Below are 26,879 nucleotides of genomic sequence, written 5' to 3' on the forward strand. Positions count from 1 at the left end.
GAACCATAGCTATAATCTGCTCTCCTAACATTCCGGAACCCACTTCACAATAGAAACAGAAGACAGAGTTTACCATTTCTCATAGCCAGGTTTCAATTTTATCCACAATAATCAAATCATATATAATACTATTTTTGCTCTAAAATGACTGCACCTTCAGAGAAGAAAGATTAAATTATCCAGTTAGAATTGTTCTCTATTTGCCAGCAGTTCTATTCCCCACAACTAGAATAATTGCTCCTACTTTACAGAACAATTCTGCTATTCCTCCCTCAACCATCCTATAATCAGTCTGTTTGAAACCATGGAAACAGACATTAAACAAACGAGTGATTTCTATGGCTGGGTTCACATATGCTAAATTGTGATTTAATTGTAACTTATTTAATGTTAGGCTATTACATGATTTATTTGGTTTTGTCTATTGTGTGAAAAAGTTTCTATTTTTGTTTACAGTCCAAGGCATTTGTTTGCTTTAGATCAGGTTCCTTTATTTAAAAATTTAAGAGAAAAATGTAGGCTATAAGCTAATAACAATAGCAATTTAGCAACTTGATGACATACATAACTTTAAGGAAAATAATGACAGAAAATCTGTCTGTTTTGATATTGACCAATATGATCATGATAAGATTACTTCTTTTTGCTGGCTTAGTTGGGACATGTGTTCAAATAAGCCATGGCATAATCAGTCGTAGGATGTGCCCATTACAACTTTCATTTATTTCCAGAAAGGGCATTTAAATGTCTTTGTAGAGAAGTTCATACTTCGGAATATTCTTTGGATCAATTGGACTTCGTACAATAAGTTTTCCACGCATCGCTCCACGATAGATCACTTCAATCAAATCTATGAAGTCTTGTTTTGTTTTGAAACTTCCCACAAATTTGGTATGATCTGGAGATCTATTTAGGAAAAAAATATGAAGCCAATTTTAAATGTTATAGTTGAAATTCAAAAATACAAGTAGTTCAAAATCTAAATCTACCAAGCCCCCCACTTTTACAAAATATATTTGTTAGTATTTTATATAACCTTGAAAGATCAAATTAAAAGTTCATCCAGTCTCGTGTATTTCTCAAGAATCTTCTTAAATGGGTAATGAAACTTATCCAGGACATATGACCAGGAGTTTCTATTTAGACATTATGGCTAGCAATCAATGACAGAGCATTACCTATTTCTGATAGAAAGCTGATTTACAAGATGTGCTTCACAATATAAAATTAACTGCAACCATGTTTTATGATAGAAATATTTACATACAGATTCAATATGCCTGGTAATATGTTTTATCATTTGTAATAGGACTTCATTTTCAGAAATCCAACTTGGGAATCTATGATCCATAAAGTCTTCAACATTAATTTCTTAACACTTTTGTGAATTGATACCATTTATCATAATAAACAATCTGTCAGTGGTTGAATCAATGCACTGCCTCATGCCATGGTTTGCTGAATACAACTGCATGCAGAAGTTTAGACTCCTCTGATTGAACTGTATATTTCTAACTAAACAGAAGCTGTCACAATCACTATATGACACAGGGCAAAAATATTAAATATTTAGCAACTTCATTTAGCTATTTCACCAACTTCCCATCCCCATAAGCCTTGTGATATAAGTCATGCCAACCTATTTCTCTGACATTCAATCACTGCTTACATATCCTGCATACAAATCCTACCTTATCCAAATTAATAGGCAAAAAGTGTGACAGAAAATACTTCCTGGCTTCCTGCATTCTTGTTTGATTTTGTCTTGGCATATTCTGTGACCTAATTAAATCAGAGTAATTCAAGCCAAAATAACTAATGGCTCTGCATAATAAACATACGAAATCAGAGAGTAATAAAATTAATATCAACAAACATGATCACACTTTGGCTACATGCAAATCAACTTACCCATAATCCACTTTTATGTGTTGCCCATTGAAAAAGAAGACAGTTGATGGAATATAACTAATATCAAAATACTGGGTGTACACTGGAACCTTGCTTACATTCACTAAATAAATTGCAGCCATTTTACTCAAATCATGAGCTGTTTTTGCAAGCTGTCAAGAAATCAAAGATGTGATATACTGGATGAATGAAGAAAAGAATCAAAGCTTTTAATAGTAATAGCAATCAAAAACAGAATAATTTAAACCTCAATGTACTGAGATCCTTTGTGACTGAAAAGACATAAAAGCTGGATTATAATTACATGTACTTTTCAAAATACACTAGCAATAATTGTAGCTTGGATAGCAAGGATAACAAAACTACTAAACAATCCCTCCATTTAATAATAATAATAATAATAATAATAATAATAATAACAACAACAACAACAACAACAACAACAATAATAACAATAATAACAATAATAACAATAATAACAATAATAATAATAATAATAATAATAATAATAATAATAATAATAATAATAATAATAATAATAATAAAGTTGGAAGGGACCTTGGAAGTCATCTAGTCCAACCCCCTGCTCAGGCAGGAAACCTTATACCATTTCAGGCAAATGGCTGTCCAGTCTCTTCTTAAAAACCTCGTGTTGGAGCATTCACCACCTCTGGAGGCAGGTTGTTCCACTGGTTAATTGTTCTAACTGTCAGGAAGTTTCTCCTTAGTTCTAGGTTGCTTCTCTCCTTGACTAGTTTCCATTTAAATTAAGAGAGGCTTTGCTGCAGATTCTATTAACATCAGATGTGTGTCTGATAAAAATATAATGACAGTTTTGTTCACTATGGAATATGCCAGCTCAGGAAATCTATCTGACTTCCTTTGGCACCAAAAGGAAATATTTTAGATCTGGGTACTTGGTGCTCTCTGAGCTTGCTTGTTTTCTTGCAGACGTTTCATTACCCAAACTAGGTAACATCATCAGTGCTAATCTAGTCTCGTTTAGGTAATGAAAAAATCGGCAAGAAAACAGCCAAGCTCAGAGAGCACCAAAGACCCCTCGTTTCAACCCTGACCTACAAATGTTCTCCCTTTATTTTAGGATCAGCAGACGTTTTGTGATGTACGCCATTTAGATTTGGGAAAGGCAACTAAATACAAAGCAAATGCCGGCTTACAATGTTATCCAATTGCAGACAGACATGATCTTCATCTCTACCAAAGCGAAGAACCAGGACTTTCTCCGCCACGGTCTTAATCACCTCATCCACCTCCTTTTTGCTGTTTAACTGAGGCAGCAAGAAACTCATGCCGGCTGACGAGACAGGAGGTGAGCAGTATCTCGCGATAGCAAACACGCACGCGCGTAAACTTGTTTTTGCGGGGGTGGGGGGGGAGGGAAGGAAACTGTCAACGGCGCCCAGTGAATGACAAGGACCTTCTCCAATCAATGGCAACTACTGCTACAGAACTTGTTTTCGCTGACGGAACCATCTGTAAGAGTCTAAGTTCTAGGGTTTCAGATGGGATATGTTTAGGGGACGGACCCATTCCGGAGCGGGCAGGCATGCTTAGATGTGCGCGTTGGTAAGTATGCGAGGTATTAAAAAGCAAGATTGTTCATTAAAACATGAAACCTAATGAATTCAGTCCATTTCACCACCTAAGAAAGTGGTGAATCTATTAACTATAATAGATTTAGTTTTGAAAAAATTAATATTGCTGCTCCTCCTCTCGAAATTATTCAGTAGATAGTACTCTTTTTAAATATAGGAAGGAGGTGATGGCTGTTTTAATGTTGCCGCGTTTGTCCGTCAGTGAAATAGAAAAAGAAGAATGAATGAAGAAATTCATTATATTATTTCTGACACTAATTAGGCGTAGTTGCAATAAAACTTGGATTTGTCTATCAGAAGGAAATTGCACTGAATTCAGTGTGATTTCTTCTTAAACAATAATTAGTCAGCCTTATCTGATCTCGGAAAACCATAGCAGTAAAGCTTTAGTATTTAGACTAGAAACCATCTGAAATATCTGCGTTGTAGGTTAGACTAAGAAAATAGTGAAAACATAGAAGGAGGTAGCAAACAGATATTATTGCCAAGAGAACTATGTGCCGGTGTAGTCACCAATAATTGTGTTCAGATCAGATGAGTCTTTAACAAGTGGCCTGTATCTCACTGAAAATAATGTGGTTTACTCTAATAGACCTGCTGGGAAATGGCCACTTCTCAGTAATGTGTGGGTTTCACATGTGTATATATTGCAATTCTAATATTAAAATCAGATTTTTGCACACATGGCTAAAAAAAATATTAAATCTCTTTGAATGGGCATGCTTTATAATAAGGAGAAAAGTAAGACGCTCATTATCTGTTTTTCATTATGTTTTGTCAATGGTGTCATTAGCTTCCATGTTTTGGGAAGGGAATTTTTCTGGCATAAGCCTTTTTTCTGTATGTGACCTTTTTTAATAATAATTTTATTAAACATTACAATTAAAAAGAATACAAACTAAAAAAAAAAGAAAATAAAAACTGCAGAAAAGGAAAAAATACAAAATGCCCACTTTTTCATCAGGATTTCAGACAGAAACAACATTCTTGCCTTTTTGAATGATCTCTGACAAGGGTGAGATGACAATTGTGTATCCATCCTTGCTCTGCTTGACTTCTCTTGATACCATTGATGATGGTATCCAGGATTGATTCAGGGAATTGGAGGAAGGCTGCAAGATGTTCTGATTTGGCTCCTTTCTTCAGGGTTAATTCCAGTGGGTGATTGGGGAAGAGATTCCACTATTGACTCCTACGGCTCATCTATTGCCATAGGATGAGATATCCTTATGCTGATGATACCCAATTATAAATCTCTGCCTTTAACATAATAAATGCCTAGAAGCTGTCAGTCTGAATGGGATGTTACTGCTTTAACTGAAATCAAGCATAGTTTTAAGTTTCTAAAAGCTGTTTTTCTTCTCTAGAACTTCAGAGGTGTGTTACTATATACAAATATATCAAGTGACGAAATATTTAAAAAATAAAAGGTAATAAAATTTTATAAAATACATTTTACCATATCTGTATCTCTGTGTTTTACAGTATACAAATACTTTCACTTGTTTTTCATTCACTTTACTTTTTCATTACTTTTTATTTCTCCTGACATTCCCATCTCCTACTGCCATACAGCAAAGTTGCCTGAAGCATATATTTCCAGTAGGGAAAAAAGTATTGAATCTCCTGCTGAATTTGTACATTTGCCTACTGAAAAAAAATTATCAGCCTATAATTTTAACGATAGGTTTATTTTAACAGTGAGAGACAGAATAACAACAAAAATATCCAGAAAAATGCATTTCAAAAAAATTATAAATTGATTTGCATTTTAATGAGTGAAATAAGTATTTGACCCCTTCGCAAAACATGACAAGAGTATTTGGTGGCAAAACCCTTGTTGGCAATCAGAGGTCAGATGTTTTTTGTAGTTGGCCACCAGGTTTGCACACATTTCAGGAGGGATTTTATTCCATTCCTCTTTGCAGATCCTCTTCAAGTCATTAAGGTTTTGAAGCTGATATTTGGCATCTCGAACGATCAGTTCCTTCCACAATTTTCTATGGGATTAAGGTCTGGAGACTGGCTAGGCCACTCCAAGACCTTAATGTGCTTCTTCTTGAGCCACTTCTTTGTTGCCTGGGCTCTATGTTTTGGGTCATTGCCATACTGGAATACCCATTCATGACCCATTTTCAATGCCCTAGCTGAGGGAAGGAGATTCTCACCCAGGATTTGGTGGTACATGGCCCCATCCATCATCCCTTTGTTGCAGTGAAGTTGTCCTGTCACCTTAGCAGAAAAACCCTCAAAGCATGTTTCAAAATCCATGTTTGATGGTGGGGATGGTGTTCTTGGAGTCACAGGCAGCATTCCTCCTCCTCCAAATACGGCAAGTTGAGTTGATATCAAAGAGCTCGATTTGGTCTCATCTGACCACAACACTTTCATCCAGTTCTCCTCTGAATCATTCAGATGTTCATTGGTAAACTTCAGACGGGCCTGTACATGTGGTTTCTTGAGCAGGGGGACCTTGCTGGCAGTGCAGGATTTCAGTCCTTCACGGTGTGGTGTGTTACCAATTGGTTTGTTTGTTTGTTTGTTTTTTGTGTGTGACTATGGTCCCAAGTGCCTTGAGATCATTGACAAGATCCTCCCATGTAGTTCTGGGCTGATTCCTCACCGTTCTCATGATCATTGAAACTCCACGAGGTAAGATCTTGCATGGAGCCCCAGACCGAGAGAGATTGACAGTTATTTTGTGTTTCTTCCATTTGTGAATAATTGCACCAACTGTTGTCACCTTCTCCACCAAGCTGCTTGGCGATAATCGTGTAGCCCATTCCAGCCCAATCTTGTCTCTGACATCCTTGGACAGCTCTTTGGTCTTAGCCATGATGGAGAGTTTGGAATCTGATTGATTGCTTCTGTGGACAGGTGTCTTTTATACAGGTAACAAGATGAGATTAGGAGCACTCTTAAATGGAATGCTCCTAATCTCATCTTGTTACCTGTATAAAAGACACCTAAGAGCCAGAAATCTTGCTGATTGATAGGGGATCAAATACTTACTTCACATTAAAATGCAAATGAATTTATAACTTTTTTGAAATGCATTTTTCTGGATTTTTTTGTTATTCTGTCTCTCACTGTTAAAATAAACCTTTCATTAAAATTATAGACTGATCATTTTGTCAGTGGGTAAACGTACAAAATCAGCAGGGGATCAAATAAATTTTCCCCTCACTGTACATAGTTTATTTCAATATTCATTTCTTGCAACAAATTACATCCTATCTCTTGCTTTGTACTGTCCTTTGCACATCTTAAACCTGTGACAAATAATTCAGATTTTCAGTAAACACATTTAAAATATACATTCAAACAATACAATTTTAACGTTATCAGAAGTATTCCTTATATAGCAACAAAGAAGGTAATTAGAAATACATCATGTCTTTATCTTACTTTCTTGTAAGTGTGGAAGCATCACATGCTTTTATGTTTTCATACATTACCACATTGAGCAATGATTTACACAAATCATTTCTTATTTCAAGCCTATTCATTTTGTTGTATGCTGTCTCAAAATTGACTATTATACATTAAAATTATATTTCTCACATTTATAGATTTCTCAATGACATGCTGAAGGCAAAAATCAAATCTATATATCCTATGGCTAAAAAGCCATAGGTTGTTTTTTGAGTTAAGAGCTATACAAATTTGATGAATAAATAAATAAGGCTAGACTGTACTTACGAAATTTTTCTTACTGTCATCCCACATAATTTTTCAAACAGAAATCCATCATACATATTCCCTGGCACACTTAATAAATTAATTTTCCCTCCAAGGTTTCGTATATGCTTTTGCTACTTTCCACTACTACAATAATAGTACAGTACCCTGCCAATTTTCATATGTAATCTTCATCTACAAATTAAACAACTCATGCAGCCACTCCATAAGCAAACTCCATATACATCTTAAGATTTTATTCACATCAAAATCACTGTTTTCATAGTTTTGCAGCAATCATTCTTATATATGTTTTATTGACAGCTTCTTTTACTTTCACCATTCCACTAAGAATCTTTTTAATACTACTTTTTAATGTAACTTCATAAGCTTGTTACTCTTTAACATAGTTCTTTTGTGTTTCTAGCAGCTTCCATATAATTTTCCTTACATGCTCTTTTTATTTGTTGTGAGATCAATCTTTTAGTTTTCCATGAAGTAGTCCTACCTTATAAAATAGTCATTCTCTTTTACTTTCCACTTTCAATCTAACTTTCTTTCATTTCTTCCTTTGTCTTTCACATTCATATCCATATTCCAATAAACTTTTTGACAGAGTTAAAAATATGTCTCACTTTCAGAATATCTCCTTACCCTTGTAGTTTTTATTACCCTCACTGCATCATATACATTAAATCAATTGTGGGATTTTATTTTTTTCCATTTTCTACTTTAACTCTGCTTTTAAAATTGCTCTACTATTTCTTATTCTCTTTTGTATTGTTCATGTCTGTCTTTTTCTTTAAATGGATAGATAACCAGGAATTCTACTATTCCGTGACTCATGAATCCCTTGGCTACATTTCCTAGAGCAGTTTCTGAATCAAGCACATTGGTAGCTTTTTTTTTGTCATTCCGAGAGGAGAAATGGAAAAACTGCCCTGAGCATTAAAATACTCTTAATATATATGCATACATACATACATATATAATATATATTACGTAAAAACTGTGCCATGAGCTTTAAAGTACTCCTAATATACATATAAAGCCTGGAGGAACATTGTCCATAGGGTCGCGATGGGTCGGACACGACTTCGCAACTAACAACAACAACAATATACATATATGTACTTTTTAAAAAGTAGGCTTGACAGTTCTGTCTACTTTGCATCACTGACTTGCTCAGCAGGAATCTGAGCTTCTCCAAAAATATGATTGAAATCATAAAAAGGTTACTTTTTTCAATTTAATATCTCTCTGATTTTAATACTTTTATTTTCAGCCCTTATGTGTCATTGCATTATTTTGCAATCTATTCAGAATCATAAGAAATGGGTAGAATAAAAATGCAGTAAATAAAATCAGTTTGTATTACTGATGTTTATAATAATTACGATGAAGAACAAATTCAGGTTTGTTTTTCTAAAATATCTTCTCTTTTTCTAAAATATCTTCTCTTTTCTGTATATGTGTAATTATAGGTATCTATTGGACATCATAACTCTCAATTCTGATCTTTTTCAACATGCATTTATTGAATTTGATTAGAAGATCAGCCTTCAAATTGATTGCACCGAAAATGACAAAATATGAGTTATTTTTAACAATGCCCAGTAAAATCAGTACTTGTGGAACATTGAGGATGATTTATTTAAACAAAAATATTTCAAAAAGTGCTGATGAGAACATAAATCTAGATGAATGGAAATTGGTTGTGCTTTCTGGCTTGGAAAAAGAAGCATTTGAAAAAGCATCGCCTGAGGAAGAACCTAATATAGCAGCTATTAAGGAATATATTGACATGTGTAGGCGTTTAGGTAAAGCTGCTCCAGAAAATATTACTGAAGAACAGTTAAAGAAGTTGATTGAATATCCCTCTGTTACTTCAAGAAATAGGTATTTGGCCTTTTTGGCTTCAAAAGAAATGAGAAAGAATGCCGATAAAGTAAAAAAGAAAAAACAACAGGAAGAAAGGGAGGAACTTAGAAAAACAATGGAAAATGAAGAGCTAATACCAAAAAGTAGATTGTTACGTGCCATTTGGGATTCCTCAATGGATGTTTTGTACAATTGGAAAGCAGCTCAGGCTATGAGTTTTGGCCAGCCTCTGGTATTTGACATGGATTACAATGATATGTCAGAGAGAGAGATGCAGAATACAGTGAAACAGATGATGGAATGTGAAGGAGCCAATCGTAAATCTGTAGAACCATTTCATTTATATTACTGTAATTTTAAAGAAGATGGTCCATACCACAAAGAATTCCTCAAGCGTTACGGAGATGCATGGGACAATATATTTGTGACAGTGACGGAAAAGTCTTATGCTGAAATATTTCCAAGAGATCAGATTGTCTACTTAACTGCTGATTCTCCCAATGTAATGGAAACATTTGACCATAATAAAATCTATATAATTGGATCCCTAGTTGATAAGTCAATACAGAAGGGAGTCTCTCTTGCTCGTGCAAAGCGCTTGAAATTGGCAACAGCACAACTTCCTCTAGAAAGATACTTTCATTGGAAAACTGGAGCCAAAGTTCTTACTCTGGATCAAATGATGATGATCTTACTAACTCTGAAAAATACTGGAAATTGGAAGGAAGCTCTAGAGTTTGTTCCAAAAAGAAAACACGAAGGTTTTTTAGATCCATCTTTGCAAAACTATATTCATAGACAAAAGAATAGAAAAATCTATGAGCAAAACTTTAAAAAAAAGCTATTGGTAGAGGAGCTCTCCAAGAAACGTTTGTGGAATGGATTGTGGGAAGAGTAGTGTGTAAATCACCCACTTATGATTGGTATACATTTCATGTAAAATAACATTCATCCTCAGAAAGCTTTCAACTTCTATAGACTAAAGAACCCAATAATGATAAAACATGTAGTTTTACCACAGGAGGACTCTGTAAATATATAGGAATTATCACTTTTGACTGCTGAAAAAACCTCTGTAATACACAATGGGGCTGAAAAAACAGGTTAAAGACAACAACAGTAATTGTTAATGTTTCAGGTTTGTCACTAATCCCAATGTAATATATGCTTTTTCTCTGCTTCCCATTGCATTGCCTCATACAACAAAGTTATGTAAATGTAGTTTCCCAATTTTGATACAGGGGAATATGTGGTTACAGTATTGTGAATTTTGATGAACAACAAGGAGCTCAAATTACTGTAAATGTTCTGATTTTATTCAGGAATTAATGCTATGTGAGGAAAGTAACTATTAAAAGAAGTGAATTGTGTGTATGATCTTTTTATTTTAGAGGGGGAAAGTTGTATAATATTCAGTTGTATCTGTCTCAATTGTTAAGGCATTATTTAAAAAGTTAGACTTGTTAAATATAAAGGGCTACTTACTAAAACATGTTTTAAATGTTTTTGATCTAATTATTTTATAATTGTATACACCTTGTCTTTTGATCAAATGATCTAAAAGGAAATGGTGATTTGTCACAGTTTTAAACACATCAAACATAAGGTGCAAAAATATTAACAATGCTTAAAATATAGCAACATTGTGATTATTCCATCCCAGGATTCCATCTCCAAAAGTTAAGGTTCTTTTGATGTTTCTGTAGTTACCAGAAATAAAAAGGAACCGTGCAAAAGGGAGAAGTGCAAAACATTCTATGAATGGACCACAAAATCACCAGTTTGTTATGAGCTATATTCGATCCAACATATGTTCATATTTACAGGTCACCACAAGGCCCCATTGCAGCTAAGGAAAAGGAAGGTGTTAAGAACATCAGAAGAAAGTAAAAGGCTGGTAGAATGTGCCATGTTTTATGGGTTGTGGCAGTGCTTATTGGGAGAAAGGTGCCGATGGAAAATCAATTCCTTTTATCCAGTGAAAATACATTGACAAGTGAAAATATGTTTTAGCTTCTTAATGGCTGTTTCTAGGAGCAGATGTCAGTGCCATAAACATGGTAATTAACTTGTATTCATGCATTATACAAGCAAATTCATGATGTGTATTGTTTGGTTAAATTGTTCACGTTACATGGAATACAGGAATCCTAAAAAGTTAGAAATGCAAGTTGTACACACTGATTTTTCCTATTTATTACCTATTTGTTCTTTGTGTCTATGTGACTGGTTTACTTAATGATAATTGTGTTGTGCCTATTTTCTAACAGTGCTATTTTACATTTTTATACAGAACTAGGAAAATCAAATGGTGGATGATTCATAAATCATGCAGGGAAAATGGAGTGGGGAAAATAGTCCCACCAGCTTTGCCCCATTATCCCATGTGAAACCTCTGAGTTTGTCTCTGCTAAGACCAGCAAACAAAATAGTCCATCTGGCTGAACTGTCACTGTTCAGAATGGTTCAGTTGAACTTTTGAGTCAAAATACATTTGTTTCGTGCACAAAAGAATTTTTCGTGCAAGTCCTTGTCTTTAAAAAAATGTATTTATGAAAATACCAAAACACTCAAAATGAAACAAAAATCTATAACGATAGCCCTCAAATTACAACCACAACTGAGCCAAATATTTGTTGTTAAATAAGATATTTGTTTAGTGAGTTTTGCTTATTTTTACATCTCTTGCCACAGTTTATAAATGAATCACTACAGTTGTTAAGTTAACATGGTTAAGTGAATCTGGTTTCCCAATTGACTTTGCTTGTCAGAAAGTTGCAAAAGGTGATCACATGACCCTAGGACACTGCAACTGTCATAAATATGAGTCAGTTGCCAAGGGTCTGAATTTTGATCACATAACCACAGACATGCCGTAATAGTCATAAGTGTGAAAAATGGTCATAAGTCACTTCTTTTTGTTGTAAGTTGACTATGTATACGGTGCTCGAGTCAAACTAAAGTTTGGTCAGACAGGATCATACCATGACTCCCCGAAAGGAAGACCTACCCTGAAAATAAGTCCTAGCTTGATTTTTTTTTTGGGGGGGGGGAGGCCTAATATAAGCCCTGCCCTGAAAATAAGCCCTAGTTTTGTGGTGAGGCACATGCCTAAAAATCAAGCTAAGGCAGGGGTAGGGTGATGGAGCTACTCCACACCCACTTTCCGGTAGAACTGCTGCAAGCATGCCTCCTATGCCCCAACACTTCTGCTGTGTGGCTCATCACACCGTTGCCGCTCCTGGTGACGCCACATGGTGCTTCAGGCCAGTGCTGCCAGTCGTGCTTTGGGCCGGTGCTGCTGGTTGTGGCAGGATGCTGCGTGGTGCTTCAGGCCGTTGCCGGTTACAGCAGGATGCCACACGGTGCTTCAGGCCATTGCCACTGAAGCATCATGTGGCTTCTTGCAGAAAGCCTAAAGTGCTGTGCAGTGCCTTGCTGCGATCAGCGGCAATGGCCTGAAGTGCTGTGCAGTGTCCTGCCATGAGTGGTGGCAACGGCCTGAAGCACCATGCGGCCTCCGGCAAATGGCCCGAAGTGCCATGCATCACCTTGCAATCGGTGACAACAGCCCAAAGTGCCATGCAGAGTCCTGCCATGAGCAGCGGCAACAGCCCGAAGCGCCACGCAGCATCCTGCCAAGTCCAGCAGCACTGGCATGAAGCACCATGTGGTGTCCTGCCGTGACCAGCGGCACCAGTGCAATGCACCACGTGGAGTCCGGCCACAAGAGGCGACAAGTGGCTGCTGAAGAAGTCAAGCAGTGGCACAACAGATGTCAGGGCATGGGTGGCCTGGCTGCAGCAATCCTAAGGTAAAATATCCCTGGGAAAATAAGACCTAGTGCCTCTTTTTAAGGCAAATATATATATAAGACTGGGTCTTATTTTGGGGGAAACACAGTATAGCTTTCTATGAATCAACAGGAGTGCCAGTTCCCGTCTACTTTGACCAGATATTAATGTTTGCTGAAGTAAAGTAGTTTTAGCTACTGACTTTGTGCTACAAATCCAGAGAGAGAGAGAGATTCAAATAGCCTGATCAGCAACGTCAGCTTTGTAAGTACTACACTTCCTTTCCGGTAACTTCTTGTATTACAAAACAGACGTTTTTCCACGATAATTACAAATACCGGTAATACATTTCTTGAACCTAACCGGTTTGTCTGTATGTGCTTGCGATAGAAACTATATAGCGATGTCGTGTCCAAAGGACCGTCGAGCAAATCAAATGTTTGCCGCAGCTGTTTAACGGCCGCGTTTACAACTGAAAACTACGGGTTTCCTAAGGAAAACTAGCAGAAGCGGAGAAAGCGCTTAGGAAAAGAAGCTCCTCTGGCCTCCTCTTGACTTTCCCGGATGGATCGTGGGAGGACTAATTTACTGCGCATGCTCACAGCGCAGTAGCGGTGGGGCAGGAAGGGAGGAGTTGGAGAAAAAATGGCGGACGAGAAAGGAGGCGATGTGAAGCTGAAACGACCGCGGCTTGACGGAGGTAACCATTGCGCTCATATTCCTCTTCCGCAATTATTATTTTTTTCATCCAAGGTTTTAATTTAAAACATTAAAATTCTCTTAGGGCTGGGGGGGTCGAGGGATAATTGTGTAGGGACATGTTTTTTTTTTCCTTTCTCGAGAGTCCGTGCGAAGACTGGCTCTCGTAATGCCTGTTCAATCGGCTTTAATTGAGCTCAGACCTTTTCACGAAGAAACTCGCGATCTGATCTGCAGGCAGTTTGCGATGATCTAGTCCATGTCAGAGCAGTGTTCTGGAGGTTCGCCCAGATCCCTGTCGACAGGCCAGCTTGCACCTTTGTAGACTAGGAGCTCCTTGCATGTATTGCGCGATTGGAAGAATATCTGGCCGTCACTCTCATGCAAGAGAGTTGCAGATGAAGCTTGGCGTGGATATTGCTCTTTTCAGTAACTTAAGAATGCAAGTTATTCGCTCTAGAATGTGATAAGCATTCTTTTATAGTTATTTATGAGATCAAAGTTCCGTAAAATAGCCCCACAGGAATTCCATGGATGCTTATCTGGGCATTAGTAGCATACATAAATACTAACTAGACCATATATAAATCTGATGCATGATGCATAATGATTTATTTCCTTCAGGAACAACCTTCTTGAATTTAGTGACTCTAGATATGCCGAACTACAACACCCATAAAACTCTGCCAGGTCTGCAAAGATACATATATTTCCTGGTCTTATGGAACTAATAGTTATCTGCATATTAATAACATGCTAAAGAAAGAATATACTGGAACATACGATTATGTAGTGTTAACAATGTTTCATTTTCTCTGATCTATCTCAATCCTGTATTTCTGTAGTTAGCACTAAGAGATGCAGAGATGAATTAGATCCATGCTAATAACAATAAGTGCAACTAGTCTGGTTTCTAGAGCAAGCTTCTATAACAAATTAGTAAGGCTCAAAGTCAACTCCTCAAATGTTTAAGTAGCATTGTTGCAGACTTTTGCATCAACCTGGAAATATCCGAATTATGGAACTGAAAAGATAATCTACGTTTTCCAGCGAAAAAACAGAAGGTGGACTAGTCTTGGAGGTGGGAAAAGCAGCATAGCAACATGCAACCTGTCCAATTTAAAACAGTGATTACTAGTTGGATCTCCCTCTACACTGTTGACAAAATGATGCTGGGAAAATTGAAGGATACTGGGTTTTTCAGTACATACTGTAGTGGAATGGGGGCAAGTATTGGTAGAGGAAGATTATTCCTCTACCAATACTCACTCACCCCCATTCCACTATATACTGCAAAACCCAGTATCCTTCAGTTTAGGTCCTAGGATTTGACAAGGTACAGATCCTCATTATGTCTTCTCTACTTACACAGAAGATGGCATTCCCAGGCAGTCTACATGGCCCTTCAAAAGTGATAGTCTGCAAAGCACAGTTATAGACAATCCTAAACCAGCCAATGGAGAACAGAGGTTACCCCAGGTCAGGTAATAAAGGAGAATCAGTTATTTTAATTCCAGAAGCCTATCAGATTAATGCTGCTCTTCCTATCCTCTGCAGATCTGTGATCCTCATATTTATATGATAAATGAAGGATAAGATTTCTGTGAAGGAGAGGATCATAAGATAGATTAAAATCTATTCCTAATAGAATTCAGAAGAAGGTATATTTTCAGATCATAACTTCATTCAGTTTGTAGCTTTGCATCAGAGACTACTTAATCTTGACCTATTTATGACACTACATATTCAGCAAAAATGGTTAACTGGAATTGGACCCCAGCAGTCTTAGACTTAGTACTCCTAAGAATTTGTGACAATTTGCAGGATCTTGCATAAATATAAATGCTGTTTGAATTAACTAGCAATGCATAGCATAATGAACTGATAGCAGGCATCATTCCAAATTAGTACTTCTAAGAGAACAGAGAGGTGTTCACAGACTCAAATGAATAAAGGATAAACAGTACTGAAGTGAGCCTATAAAACAGCAGTATTGTTGTACTTTGGTCATATGGGCATAGAATATCCTAGAAGTTTCAACTGAAGCCAAATCCCTAAGGGCAACAAATTAGTTACAGTGCATTCATAAAGCATTCAGACTTGACTTTATTTTTGTCAATTTTGTTATGCTGCAGCCTGATTCTATGGTTGTTGAAATTCGTTTTTTTCTCATTAATCTAATCTCAGTACCCCATAATGACAAAGTGAAAACAGAATTTTAGAAATGTCTGTAAATTTAATAAAAAGAAAAAAATGCTGACATAGGGCTACATCTTGACTGGAGTCAACCTGTGATAAATTTATTGGACATGATTTGGAAAGGCACATACCTCTATGTGCCTCACAGCTGACAATACATACTGTAGCAGAGCAAAAGCCATGAGGTTACAGGAACAGCCCACACAGCTCAGAGACAGGATTGTTGCAAAGCACAGATCTGGGAAAGCTACAATAAAATTTCTACACTGAAGTTTACTAAAAGCACAGTGGCCTCCATAATTCTCAAATGGAAGAAGTTTGGCACCACCAGGACTCTTCCCAAGAGCTGGTCGCCCGGTCAAACTCAGCAATCTGGGGAGAAGGGCCTTAGTAAGAGAGGTGACCCAAGAACCCAATAGTTACTCTGACTGAACTGCAGAGATCCTGTGTGGAGATGGGACAGAGTTCCAGAAGGACAATCATCACTGTAGCCCTTCACCGATCTGGGCTTTATGGCCGAGTAACTAAGCAGAAACCTCAGTGCAAAACACATGAAAGCTTGTAGTTTACAAAAAAGGACCTGATGGACTTTCAGACTGAGGAACAAAATTCTCTGGTCTAATGAAACCAGGATTGAACTGTTTGGCCTCAATTCTAAAAATTATGTCTAGAGGAAACCAGGCACCGCTCATCACCTGCCCAATACCATCCCAATAGTGAAGCTGTGGGGGGGTTTCAGCAGCAGGGATTGGGAGGCTGGTCAGAGTTAAAGGAAAGCTGAATGGAGCAAAGAAGAGAGATATCCTCAGTGAAAGTCTGTTCCACAGCTGTTAGGACCTCAGACTAGGCCAAAGGTTCACTTTCCAACCTGACAATGTTACTAAGCACATAGCCATGACAACACAGAAGTGGCTTAGGGACAACTCTGTGAATGTCCTTGAGTTGGCCAGCTAGAACCCTGACTTGAACCTATTGAACATTTCTGGAGGGACGTGGAAATGGCTGTCCACCAGTGGTCGCCATCCAACCTGACTGAACTTGAGAGGATTTGTAAGGAAGAATGGCAGAAAATCTCCCAATCCAGGTGTGCAAAGCTTGTTGCATCATACCCAAAAAGACTTGAAGCTGTAATTGCTGCCAAAGGTGCTTTAACAAAGTATTGAGTGAAGGGTCTGAATTCTTAATGCCATTGTGATATTTCAGTTTTTTCTTTTTAATAAATTTACAGACATTTGTAAAATCCTGTTTTCACATTGTCATTATGGGATACTGAGTGTAGATTAATGAGGAATAAAATGAATTTCAACAACTGTAGAATCAGGCTGCAGCACAACAAAATTGACAAAAGTGAAGGGGGTCTGAACACTTTCTGAATGCACTGGATATTTCAAGGAATGTAAACAGAAAAAAATATCAAAACTTACCAGCAGCAGTTATGCAGTTGACCAAAGTGATTAGTTTGTTTGGAGTGCATGCATATCTTGGGCAAATTCTTGGTTGATAAAAAGGAAATGTAGTGTCATGTTGGACTTAATTCATCATGCCTTTACAGTTACATTCATATTGGATTTTTTTGCCACCAGTGTCAACATGATTGGTTATTGCTTTACTTCAGTATGTTATTTCAGCTTCACAGGCGTAGTCCATAATTCTGGAATTTCCTGGTGCCCTTCCATGCCAATAGTAACCAGTCCAGCTTTGCTTAGTTTTTGGGGAATCATCTAAACTCCAGTCAGCAACAACTGCAATGTTTAAAAACTAGCTAAATAAAATCTCACATTGCTAAATCTCACCTAGCCAATGGCAAAGTTTGTTTTTTGCTGCAATAAGCCAACCACAAGCGTTGCGACAATTTCTAGTTTTAAGAATTATATTGTAGCATAAATATTTGTGGTTTAAATGTTAGAATTTTTAGTTTTATGATCTTTTTATATTTCTGTAATGTCTATAATTCAAGACAGCATAAATTGATATTTTCAAAGTTATATATTGCAGTTACTTCCGTGGATTTATTCTGTCTTGACTTGAAATGACTCTTACAGTTTTCATAGGGATGTCATGCAGATGCATGATTTTTAAAATATATTTACATATATATTTTTATTCTGCATTAGCCAAGTGATAGGAGCTCCCTTCACTATATGTCTATGTCCTTACAGTGTGCTCTGTATAAACAGTTGTGGAGGTGCTGACACTGTAAGTGCAAAAGTCGCCTCTGAATAACAGTGCTTTATGAGGTTGCTGCTCCCATCAGTCCACTCAGTAAAAATAGCTCATCTTGGTAAGTTGTTTCGACTTCACCAGGACCTGAAGAAGAGGCAGAAAAACCTGTGAAAACTAAGACTGTTTCTTCCAGTAATGGAGGGGAAAGCTCAAGTCGTAGTTTGGAGAAACGTGCAGCTGATGAAGATGTTGAAGACTTCTCAACAAAGCCTGCTCCTGCCAAAATGTCCAAGATTGGGTTTGCCATTGGCTCACAGCTTTCAAAGAAACCATCTGCAATATCCATCAAACTTGGAGCAACTGTAAGTTGTTAGAAAATGTTTTGAATTTGCAATATTTAGTATTTATTTGAATGGATAAATATTAATTTGACAATAATAGTCCTAAAATATTGATTTCATCTTGATTGAGCCATGTGTATTATAAATGGTTTTTATTGTCATGTTTTATGAACAATTATGTCAAGGGACATGGAATTTGAATGAAGACATTAATAATTTTTATTCTAGTGTTTCCTGTAGTATGGTACTGAGTACATAACTTAGTAATGTTATATACCAGACATGTCAAACACAAGGCCCGGGGGCCGGATGCGGCCCATGAAGTGGTTTTGTGCGGCCCCTGAAGCCATCCTGGAAACAGTGAGGGAACGGCCCCCACTGCCTTGGCCCTGGCCCAGAGACCCTCCTTCTGCCAGAGACCCCCAGATCTGTCCCACTCCTGCCCAGGCCCCCATAGGCACCCTTGATGCCAATGATGTAGAGCTGGCCATGCCCACCCAGTAGGCCATATGCACTCCAGCCGCGCCCACCCAGTAGGCCGTGCCCACCCTGGCCATATGCACCTGGCCCCCCCGAGGGCAACCACAATGCTGATGCGGCCCTCAATGAAATTGAGTTTGACACCCCTGTTATATACTGACAAAAATAAATAGAAATTGCTAATTTTTAATACTTCAGCCTTGATTAAAGATATAGGAATTCATTTATAAGAATATAATTAGTAGCTGAGAGAGCCAGCATTTGGTGTATTGGTTAAGGCACCAGGGTAGAAATCAGGAGGCCATGAGTTCTAGTCCTGTCTTAGGCATGAAGTCAGCTAGATGACATTGGGCCAGTCATACTCTTATAGCTCTAAGAAGAAGGCAGCAGCAAAAAACATTGCCAAGAAAGCTACATGGGTTGTCTAGGCATTCTCCAGAAGTCGGTGCTGACTGGAAGTAAAAAAAAAGCATATGAGTCTTAAGAGGCTGACCTATTATCATTACTATTGTTTTTATTATTACAAAAACCTTGTAGAAATACTTTTCACTTTAGTAGTAGACACCTTTTCTATGAAGGCTTGCAAAAAATAATTTGAGTTACTGTGTGGATGAGAAGTATAATAAATACATAAGTAAACATTTGCATACATACATTGCCAGTAAAGATATTTACAGAAGTTTGACACCATTTAAACTCTATAAAAAAATTTGGAAAAGTGGAAATTGCAAAATTTACTTGGCCAGAACACCAAATTAACAGTAAAATAAGCAGAGGGGGAATCTGTCTCAGCAGAGCATTTTATAGTAAAGATTTCATAGTCAAGCTCTCCCCAATAGCCACATTCTGGTGATATACAGTTGGAGATAGATCTTGATGGTGCAGCAAATAATACAGGAAAAATAATTAAAAATATATTTGTTTCATAAAGCATATAGACTTTATTTGTTCTTATTTATTTTCTTCTAGTAGTTGAATTTAGTGCAGCAGAGATAAACCGTGGTCCATTGAATCATCCTTATAGAGATATTTCATTACCAGATTCCTCAGTCCCTTCAACAATGACAGAACTTATGTACTCCCAACTAGAAAAGTTGGGATACATTTAGACATGTATCTGTCTTGAAAATAGCCCAAGTTAAACTATATAGCACATTCAAACATCAGCACAGGAAATGTTTTGACATTTTCCATTATGTTACAAAACTGTTTTATAATGGCATGGGCCCGGATTATCTTAGGGAGCACCTGCTGCCAGCATCAACTTCCCATCATCTTGTACGGTCCCATAGGGAGGGCCTTCTTAGGGTGCCGCCCGTCAGGGAATGCCGCCGGGTGATCCCCAGAGGCGCGCCTGCCCTTTAGAATGATTTACCTGTGGAACTCCGGACTGCCCCCGACCTGCGCTCATTTCGCTGGGACCTGAAAACCTGGCTTTTCGATCTATCTGGCCTGGACTGAGGGGGTTTTTAGTTTTAAGTTTTTAACATTGTTTTATTGGACTATTAATTAATTTAATTATTTTTAATTCTATTTTTATCTTAATTTTATATTGTCTTTTAAATATTGCCCTGTAAACCGCCCTGAGTCCTTCGGGAATAGGGTGGTATAGAAAACTAATTAAATAAATAAATAAATAATATTTATATCATAAAATGTTTCATAAGATTTGCCAAATTTCAATTCTGTGAGAGTCGTGGGTCCTGGATGTTGGACACATTTTGTAAGAATCCATTTGAGGTAAATCTTGGTTCAAACATTGTTGCCCTATGATGCATTCTTTCGCCCTGTTAAAAGTTACAGGAATGAGAGTTTTAGTTGTATATAAATTCAGCTGTCTTGTTTTGGAAACAATTTCCCATGTAATGTAGGATTAGGAAAAGGTAGCGTTCTAGTAAAATGTCAGTCTGTGTTTAGTAAAGTAGTTTACTTAAGGTTTATAGCATGCTTTTAATTACTAATTGCTGTTGTATTGATTTCTTCTACCTATAAAATTCTCTCTCTGCTCTTTCAGAAACCTAAAGAACCTGCTCCAACTTTAGCTCCAAAAACACTCTCTGTAGCAGCAGTATTCAATGAAGATGAAGATGTAAGTAACTGAGAAAAGTGCACGAATTTGAATGTAGTACAGATCTATAGCTTGTTAAATACTCACCCTGCTGGCTGTTCTAGAGACCTTGAAGACCTAGCCTTTGGTGAGGGTAATTGAAGAGCCCTCCTTGGTAGTGTGGGACTGCTTCTTATTCTTGCCCGTGTTTTGCCATCTTATGTTCCTTGTTTTTACTATTATATTTTTCTGAGGGTTTTTTTTTAAAAAAATGGGAACTGGTCAGAGTAGTTGGTAGTTGAGCCATGTACAAATTTAATTGTAAGAATATAGTAAATAAACAAAAAGGCTGTGCCTTTATCGGCAATCACACAGTTTCCAAACCTGAGGAAAATATGTTTGGTTTAAAGACTTTTAGATAAGTACTGTAGCCTTAGCAGTGCAAAGTATATTTTTACCTTTCAATTTAAATTTCCAGATAGCTCTAAATGTTAATGATTATGTAGGCTAGGGGCAGTACACTGCCTTAACTACAAGAGCTGTATTGTGTCTTTCTAGTATTAATACAAGATTTTTAACAATAAACTTTAGGTTGGATGAGATTATTAATAATAAATTATTAAGTTTGAATATAACAAAATATATGATTGATTTGTGTGCTCAGGGCTGATGTTCAAGATCAGCATAAAGTAACAAATATGTCCACATAGATAAACTCATCTATAACATAAAATAATTGTGTTCATGTTGACTTTTTACTTAGAGTGAACCTGAAGAGATGCCTCCAGAAGCTAAAATGCGTATGAAGAACATTGGAAGGTAACATATCTCTCATAGTAATATTGTAGGAAAATGGTAGAACAATATTCATTATATTAGTAAATTGGCTATGTGTTGAAACTAAACCTTAAATAGTAGTTCTAGAATTATTTCCAAATAAGTCATTTGGAATTTATACAGCAGTTGAAAATATTTTTGTGTTTACCTTCTGCCATAAGAAAGTGTGTCCAAATATAATATTTTTGGATTTCAGGATTATAAACATACTGCTGCCAACTGCATATAGATATGGTGTTCTCACTTTCTAATAGTAGTCTCTTTAAATATTTTGAACTAGAGTACTGAATTAGTAAAGGTAAACCAATTGCTTTTGTTCATTTACAGGGATACTCCAACTTCAGCAGGACCAAATTCTTTCAACAAAGGAAAGCACGGGTTTTCTGACAACCAGAAATTATGGGAACGTAATATGAAATCTCACCTTGGAAATGTTCGTGAACAGGATGACTAGTTGTCTGTTTTGATCTGGGTGTTGGGAAATGGGAGAGTACAATATTAAAGGAATAGTGCCCTTTTTTAGAATGGTATACAGCTATTTTGGGTACCACTTTTAAAAGTTTGTAGTGGTACAGCAACAAAAAAAATGAGTTTAAAAGTAGAGGTAACTTATGTTTTGTATACAAATTTCAAAGCAATTGCTAATTTTGTAGCTTCATGCATTAATTTCACAACGTTATGGAAAATAAAGGCATTGGAAGTGGTACATTTTTAAAGGAATTTTCTTTTTACAATTATTCTTATATGAAGATAGAAAAGTCACTCTGTCTTTAATCAGTTTTAAGTTAAATGCTGCTGTATTCAAAAATCTAGTTCCTGTTCTGTGATAAGTTTTTGTTGTTTATTCCTTTGGGCTACTTTTATAGAGGTTCAGTACATCAAGTCTTGCTAGACTGTTTTAATCCACATAATTCTGTAAAATAAACTATTGCAAAATAATTTTACTACATTTCAATCTAAGATTTTTGACTGTGGTAGACTTAGTAGTACAATCCTGTTCTCGAACATTGTATAATCCCTCTGTAGCCTGTTTCCCTCTTAAGAAATGGGTCTTGCATGTATATACATATTAGGAAAGTATAACAATCATTTATAACAAAGGTAAATCAGTATTTTTTGACATTTCAATTCTTGAGCCTTGACCAGTGCTTGTCAATGTATGTCAGTTTGAGGTAGATTCATTAATAGGCTATCGAAAGTAAAAGGAATTTTCAGAAGGAGATTATGCTTTAACATGTTTTAAATGCCAGGGTCTTTTTTTATAATTTCCTGTAGGAATAGGAATTACACATATTTAAATTAGCAATTGCTTACTAACATGCAGAAAATTGCAATTTACTTCCATATTTTGATGGTATATTGTGCTAGAACTTTGGTACCAAAAGTGAACTCATCCTTACTCTGATGACAAGGAATCATGGTTTGTTTTTTTGTTGTTGTTTGTTTTGGGGGTTTATTTTGCATTCATATTTAAGCAGATGCAACCCCACCCCACCCCCATTTTTAGCTTTTGTTCAGACTTCATTTCTTCAGGGAAATATCCTTTCCTCTTCATTTTTCTTAGAACTTTATAATTTCTTAAATAAAAAAAGAGAACATATTTCTGATTGGCGTAGCTTTCAAGATTTGCTTAGCAATACTTGACCTGCTTGGCATAGCGTCCAAAGCTCGCCTGCTATGTCCCTTTGCAGAATATATATGTAGGTTATCATCTGGAGCCAGAAGCTCCAGTTGGATTGGAGGTCTTCGCTCAGTATAAAGCTTCAACAGGGTCACTGTTTCATTAAAACCATGGCCTGGGAAAATTCCCTACTTATGCTTGGATATTTCCAACTTCCTGTTTGTTTGTATCTTTGTTTAGTCTTAGGAAATTAAAAACATCCTTCTAAAATATCATCAGCTGAATGCAAAGATGTAGCTGTTAAATAGACACAGAAAATTACAAGCATTGTTCTGGAAAGCCACCAGTAATGGCAAAATATAATGGATGCAGCTTTCAAAATGACAGAAAGAACTATTAATAAAGGAAGTTTCTTTCTAAAAGAGGTCTTTTCCATATTCTTGGATTAGGAAAGACTTTCCTGGATTGTGATCTTCAATTTTGCTGCATTTCTCTTATCCCTCTTTTATTTTTTAAAGTAGCTAATTACCAATATTGTTAACCAGATGGGTCATAAACTGGGTAGACATTCTCTCCACTCACCTATTTTCTAACTTATTTAAAGATAATACCAGGCAAGAGGATGGAACTGATTGAATAGGTATACTTATGACAGCCTTGTGGGGCAGACCAGATGAGCTAATTCTGCTTTACTGTACATAAACAGAATCTTTCAAGTTTGAAAGTATGTTTCTCTGCCCCCCCCCATCCCATTTACAGCCCAAGAAACCAGGAAGGTTCCCTCCTGAGTCACTTGCCGAGCCCACATTCCTGCTAACATTGAGCTCTCATCCCTCACCCCCAAGGCCTTACATTTATTGATTTATGGAAGATTTAACGTAAACTTTAGAATGTTAGACAAACAGAAAAACAGATCAGCTTAGACATCCAATTAACCCTAAGGGGAAGTAGGTCTGACAGCATTCTTATACAGATAGTCCTCAACTTACAGCAGCTCATTACGTGACCATTTGAAGTTAGAACAGTGCTGAATAAAGGGACTTAGGACCCTTTTTCACACAACAGTGCAGCATCCCTGTAGTCACATGATCAGAATTCAAACACTTGGCAACCGGTTCATATTTAGGACCGTTGCTGTGTCCCAAGGTCATGTGATGCCCCTTTGCAACTTTCTGACAAGCAAAGTCAATGGGGAAACCAGATACACTTCTGACAACCATGTTACTAAATTAAAAACTGCAACGGTTCACTTAATTATAGTAAAAAAAGGTCATAAAATGGGGCAAAACTCTCTTAAATGTTTCTCTTAGCAACATAAATTTTGGACTCAATTGTGGTCAAAGGTTGAGGACTACCTGTACTCCATTTCTACTTGTAAATTTGTAGTTAAGCAACCTACCACATTTTATTTTGGTCATATGAAGGTTTGACTGGAAGGTTAACCGATGCTTTTCACAATCAAGATAATTCTAGAGAGGCATCTCAAAATAGGGTCTTTCTGGGTCCTTCTTTTCTGTAGTAATACAGAGCCTGATCACAGTAGCATGACCTTTTCATTTTATTTTTGTTCCAGTGGAAACAGAATAAAGTTTCCTTTATGAAAACTGGGAGGAATAATAACATGACTGATAAATAATTGAATGAGACATCCCCCATTGTGTGTTGTTGGTAAATGGAACAATGAATGAATATACATTTAAATGGATTTTTCTGGGTCAACAACGTTTTCTTGTATTTCTGGACGTGCCCAGTCAGTATTACTATTTAAAATGTAATTGAGAGACTAGGACAGACATGTCAAACACAAGGCCCGGGGGCCGGATTCGGCCTGCGAAGTGGTTTTATGTGGCCCCCGAAGCCATACTGGAAACAGTGAGGGAATGGTCCCCGCTGCCTTGGCCCTGGCCCAGAGACCCTTCTTCTGCCAGAGACCCCCAGATCGGTCCCACTCCTGACCAGGCCCCCATAGGCACCCTTGATGCCAATGATGTAGAGCTGGCCATGCCCACCCAGTAGGCCATATGCACTCCAGCTGCGCCCACCCAGTAGGCCACGGCCACCCTGGCCATACCCACCCGGCCCCCCGAGGGCAACCACAATGCTGATGTGGCCTCAATGAAATTGAGTTTGACATCCCTGGACTAGGACGTGGTTTTAGTTCCCATTAGATCTTTGTTCCCGTGGAAATATTGTCATATGGGGTTCATGTTTTTCAGGATATGCTGATTGAATTTGGGGCTAAATTTAGAGAGAGTTCAGTACTGATAACCATATCAGGAGTCATTTGACTGTTACGGATATTGTGCGGCTTTAGATTAGGCTACTGGTTTCCCTCCTTTGGTACCAAAAATGCTCATCTGCAAACCTTATGCCACAGACTTCCTAATGGGAGTAAAGCTTTAGCATTTCTCCTTTGCAGCTAATCACTGATAATTAAGAAAGCTAGAGCGCTGAGCTTTTAAGATTCCTTTGTACTATTACTATTATGTAGAAAAACATTTTCCCTTTTGTCCTCACTAATAAAACTGTAGCTCCATTTGGATCTTGTACTTATATTTAATTATAAATCTCTTCATTTCAAGCTCACTTCATTCTCAAAAAAATACCTCTAGATTTATAGAGTTACATTCAAAGAGCCCAGAAATATATCCATTTGCTTGTCTTTCAGTTTCTTTGCAGAAAAATCCAACCTAACCTATTTTACGGGTTTATAGAGAATGGTCTCCTGTGAACCTTTATCAATCAGCTTTCAGTTATTCAATATGTAGAGGTCATTATAGTAAAATGTTAGGGCTTATATTTCAAAAGAGTATTTTCTAACACGTCAAACCAGAAGGACAACAGTTATGATGACACTACTATGTGCTGTTAGCCTAAAACTGAGGATTTCACATTTTGATATTTAATCGTAATCATTAATCATCAATCACCTAGCCTTTTTACTGGTTTCCACTGCTGTTTAACATGGCATGGTCAATAACAGAGTTTGTTAGATTCACTCAAATCTGAACCAAAAGTATTGCCTTGAAGGATTCCCTCAGTACTGAGGGCTGCCACCAACTGACCTTAGAAATCACACTATCAAGACCAAGTACACCCAATATTTATGCACAAATTTATTGTAACTTTCCATACTGCTAAGTTTGTAAAGCCGCCCTGAGTCTTCGGAGAAGGGTGGGATATAAATGTAATAAAAATAAATAAATAAAAAAAATAAATCTTCAGTAGTATTGAATCTTAGAACTGGCAATGCCATTATCACGACTTTCATAACCAACAAAGAGAACATAATCCTGCCTTTTTTACTGAAATGGAGTCTTGACACGTGTAGTAACTTTATTATAGCATCAGTACAAATATTTAAATTGCAGATTCCTCAATTGTTGGAGTTGGTTTCCCTGCAATACATTTCTTGTATAAATAAAAGGTTAAGATTTTTTTACAAATTCCACATATCTAATCCAGTGTAGTTCAGCATAATACTATAACCCATGTTGATAAGTATAAAGTCTTACACCTGCTTCACCATACATAGTGAGTTGGGAATAAAGTAATTCTGACGTAGGCTCCTTTGTTCAAGGCTTCTATTGCCATTTATGTTAATTTCAA

General features: G+C 36.9%; 3 protein-coding genes across 9 annotated transcripts; 2 read left to right on the plus strand and 1 right to left on the minus strand.

Moving 5' to 3' along the window:
• Positions 1–3,238, minus strand: TXNL4B (thioredoxin like 4B). The gene is made up of 3 exons (XM_081326904.1): positions 3,090–3,238; positions 1,912–2,063; positions 1–906 (listed from the first exon to the last, which is right to left on the minus strand). Exons 1-3 carry the CDS (start codon positions 3,219–3,221, stop codon positions 741–743), a joined length of 450 nt encoding a protein of 149 aa, XP_081183030.1. The 5' UTR covers positions 3,222–3,238; the 3' UTR covers positions 1–740.
• A 98-nt stretch (positions 3,239–3,336) lies between these two features.
• TRMT10C (tRNA methyltransferase 10C, mitochondrial RNase P subunit) lies at positions 3,337–10,448 on the plus strand. 4 transcript variants are annotated; one of them, XM_081328061.1, is made up of 3 exons: positions 3,337–3,498; positions 4,895–4,957; positions 8,693–10,448. In XM_081328061.1, the coding sequence occupies exon 3, from the start codon at positions 8,737–8,739 to the stop codon at positions 9,985–9,987; it is 1,251 nt and encodes a 416-aa protein (XP_081184187.1). In that variant the 5' UTR covers positions 3,337–3,498; positions 4,895–4,957; positions 8,693–8,736; the 3' UTR covers positions 9,988–10,448. The 4 variants fall into 4 exon arrangements, with proteins under 4 accessions (XP_081184187.1, XP_081184190.1, XP_081184188.1 ...); XM_081328064.1 differs by lacking the exon at positions 4,895–4,957 and having other exon boundaries at positions 3,464–3,498; XM_081328062.1 differs by lacking the exon at positions 3,337–3,498 and having other exon boundaries at positions 4,810–4,957.
• Positions 10,449–13,502: 3,054 nt separating this feature from the next.
• Positions 13,503–25,806, plus strand: PCNP (PEST proteolytic signal containing nuclear protein; the record flags this gene model as incomplete). Of its 4 annotated transcripts, XM_081327102.1 has the most annotated exons (6): positions 13,512–13,583; positions 14,955–15,066; positions 18,138–18,306; positions 20,780–20,854; positions 21,576–21,631; positions 21,977–25,806. In XM_081327102.1, the coding sequence occupies 6 exons, from the start codon at positions 13,529–13,531 to the stop codon at positions 22,101–22,103; spliced, it is 594 nt and encodes a 197-aa protein (XP_081183228.1). In that variant the 3' UTR covers positions 22,104–25,806. The 4 variants fall into 4 exon arrangements, with proteins under 4 accessions (XP_081183230.1, XP_081183228.1, XP_081183229.1 ...); XM_081327104.1 differs by lacking the exon at positions 14,955–15,066 and having other exon boundaries at positions 13,503–13,583; positions 18,086–18,306; XM_081327103.1 differs by lacking the exon at positions 14,955–15,066 and having other exon boundaries at positions 13,529–13,583; positions 18,068–18,306.
• Positions 25,807–26,879: the final 1,073 nt, after the last annotated feature.

The sequence above is a fragment of the Vipera berus genome (assembly GCF_964194415.1).
Source record: "Vipera berus genome assembly, chromosome: 4".
Classification (NCBI taxonomy): domain Eukaryota; kingdom Metazoa; phylum Chordata; class Lepidosauria; order Squamata; family Viperidae; genus Vipera; species Vipera berus.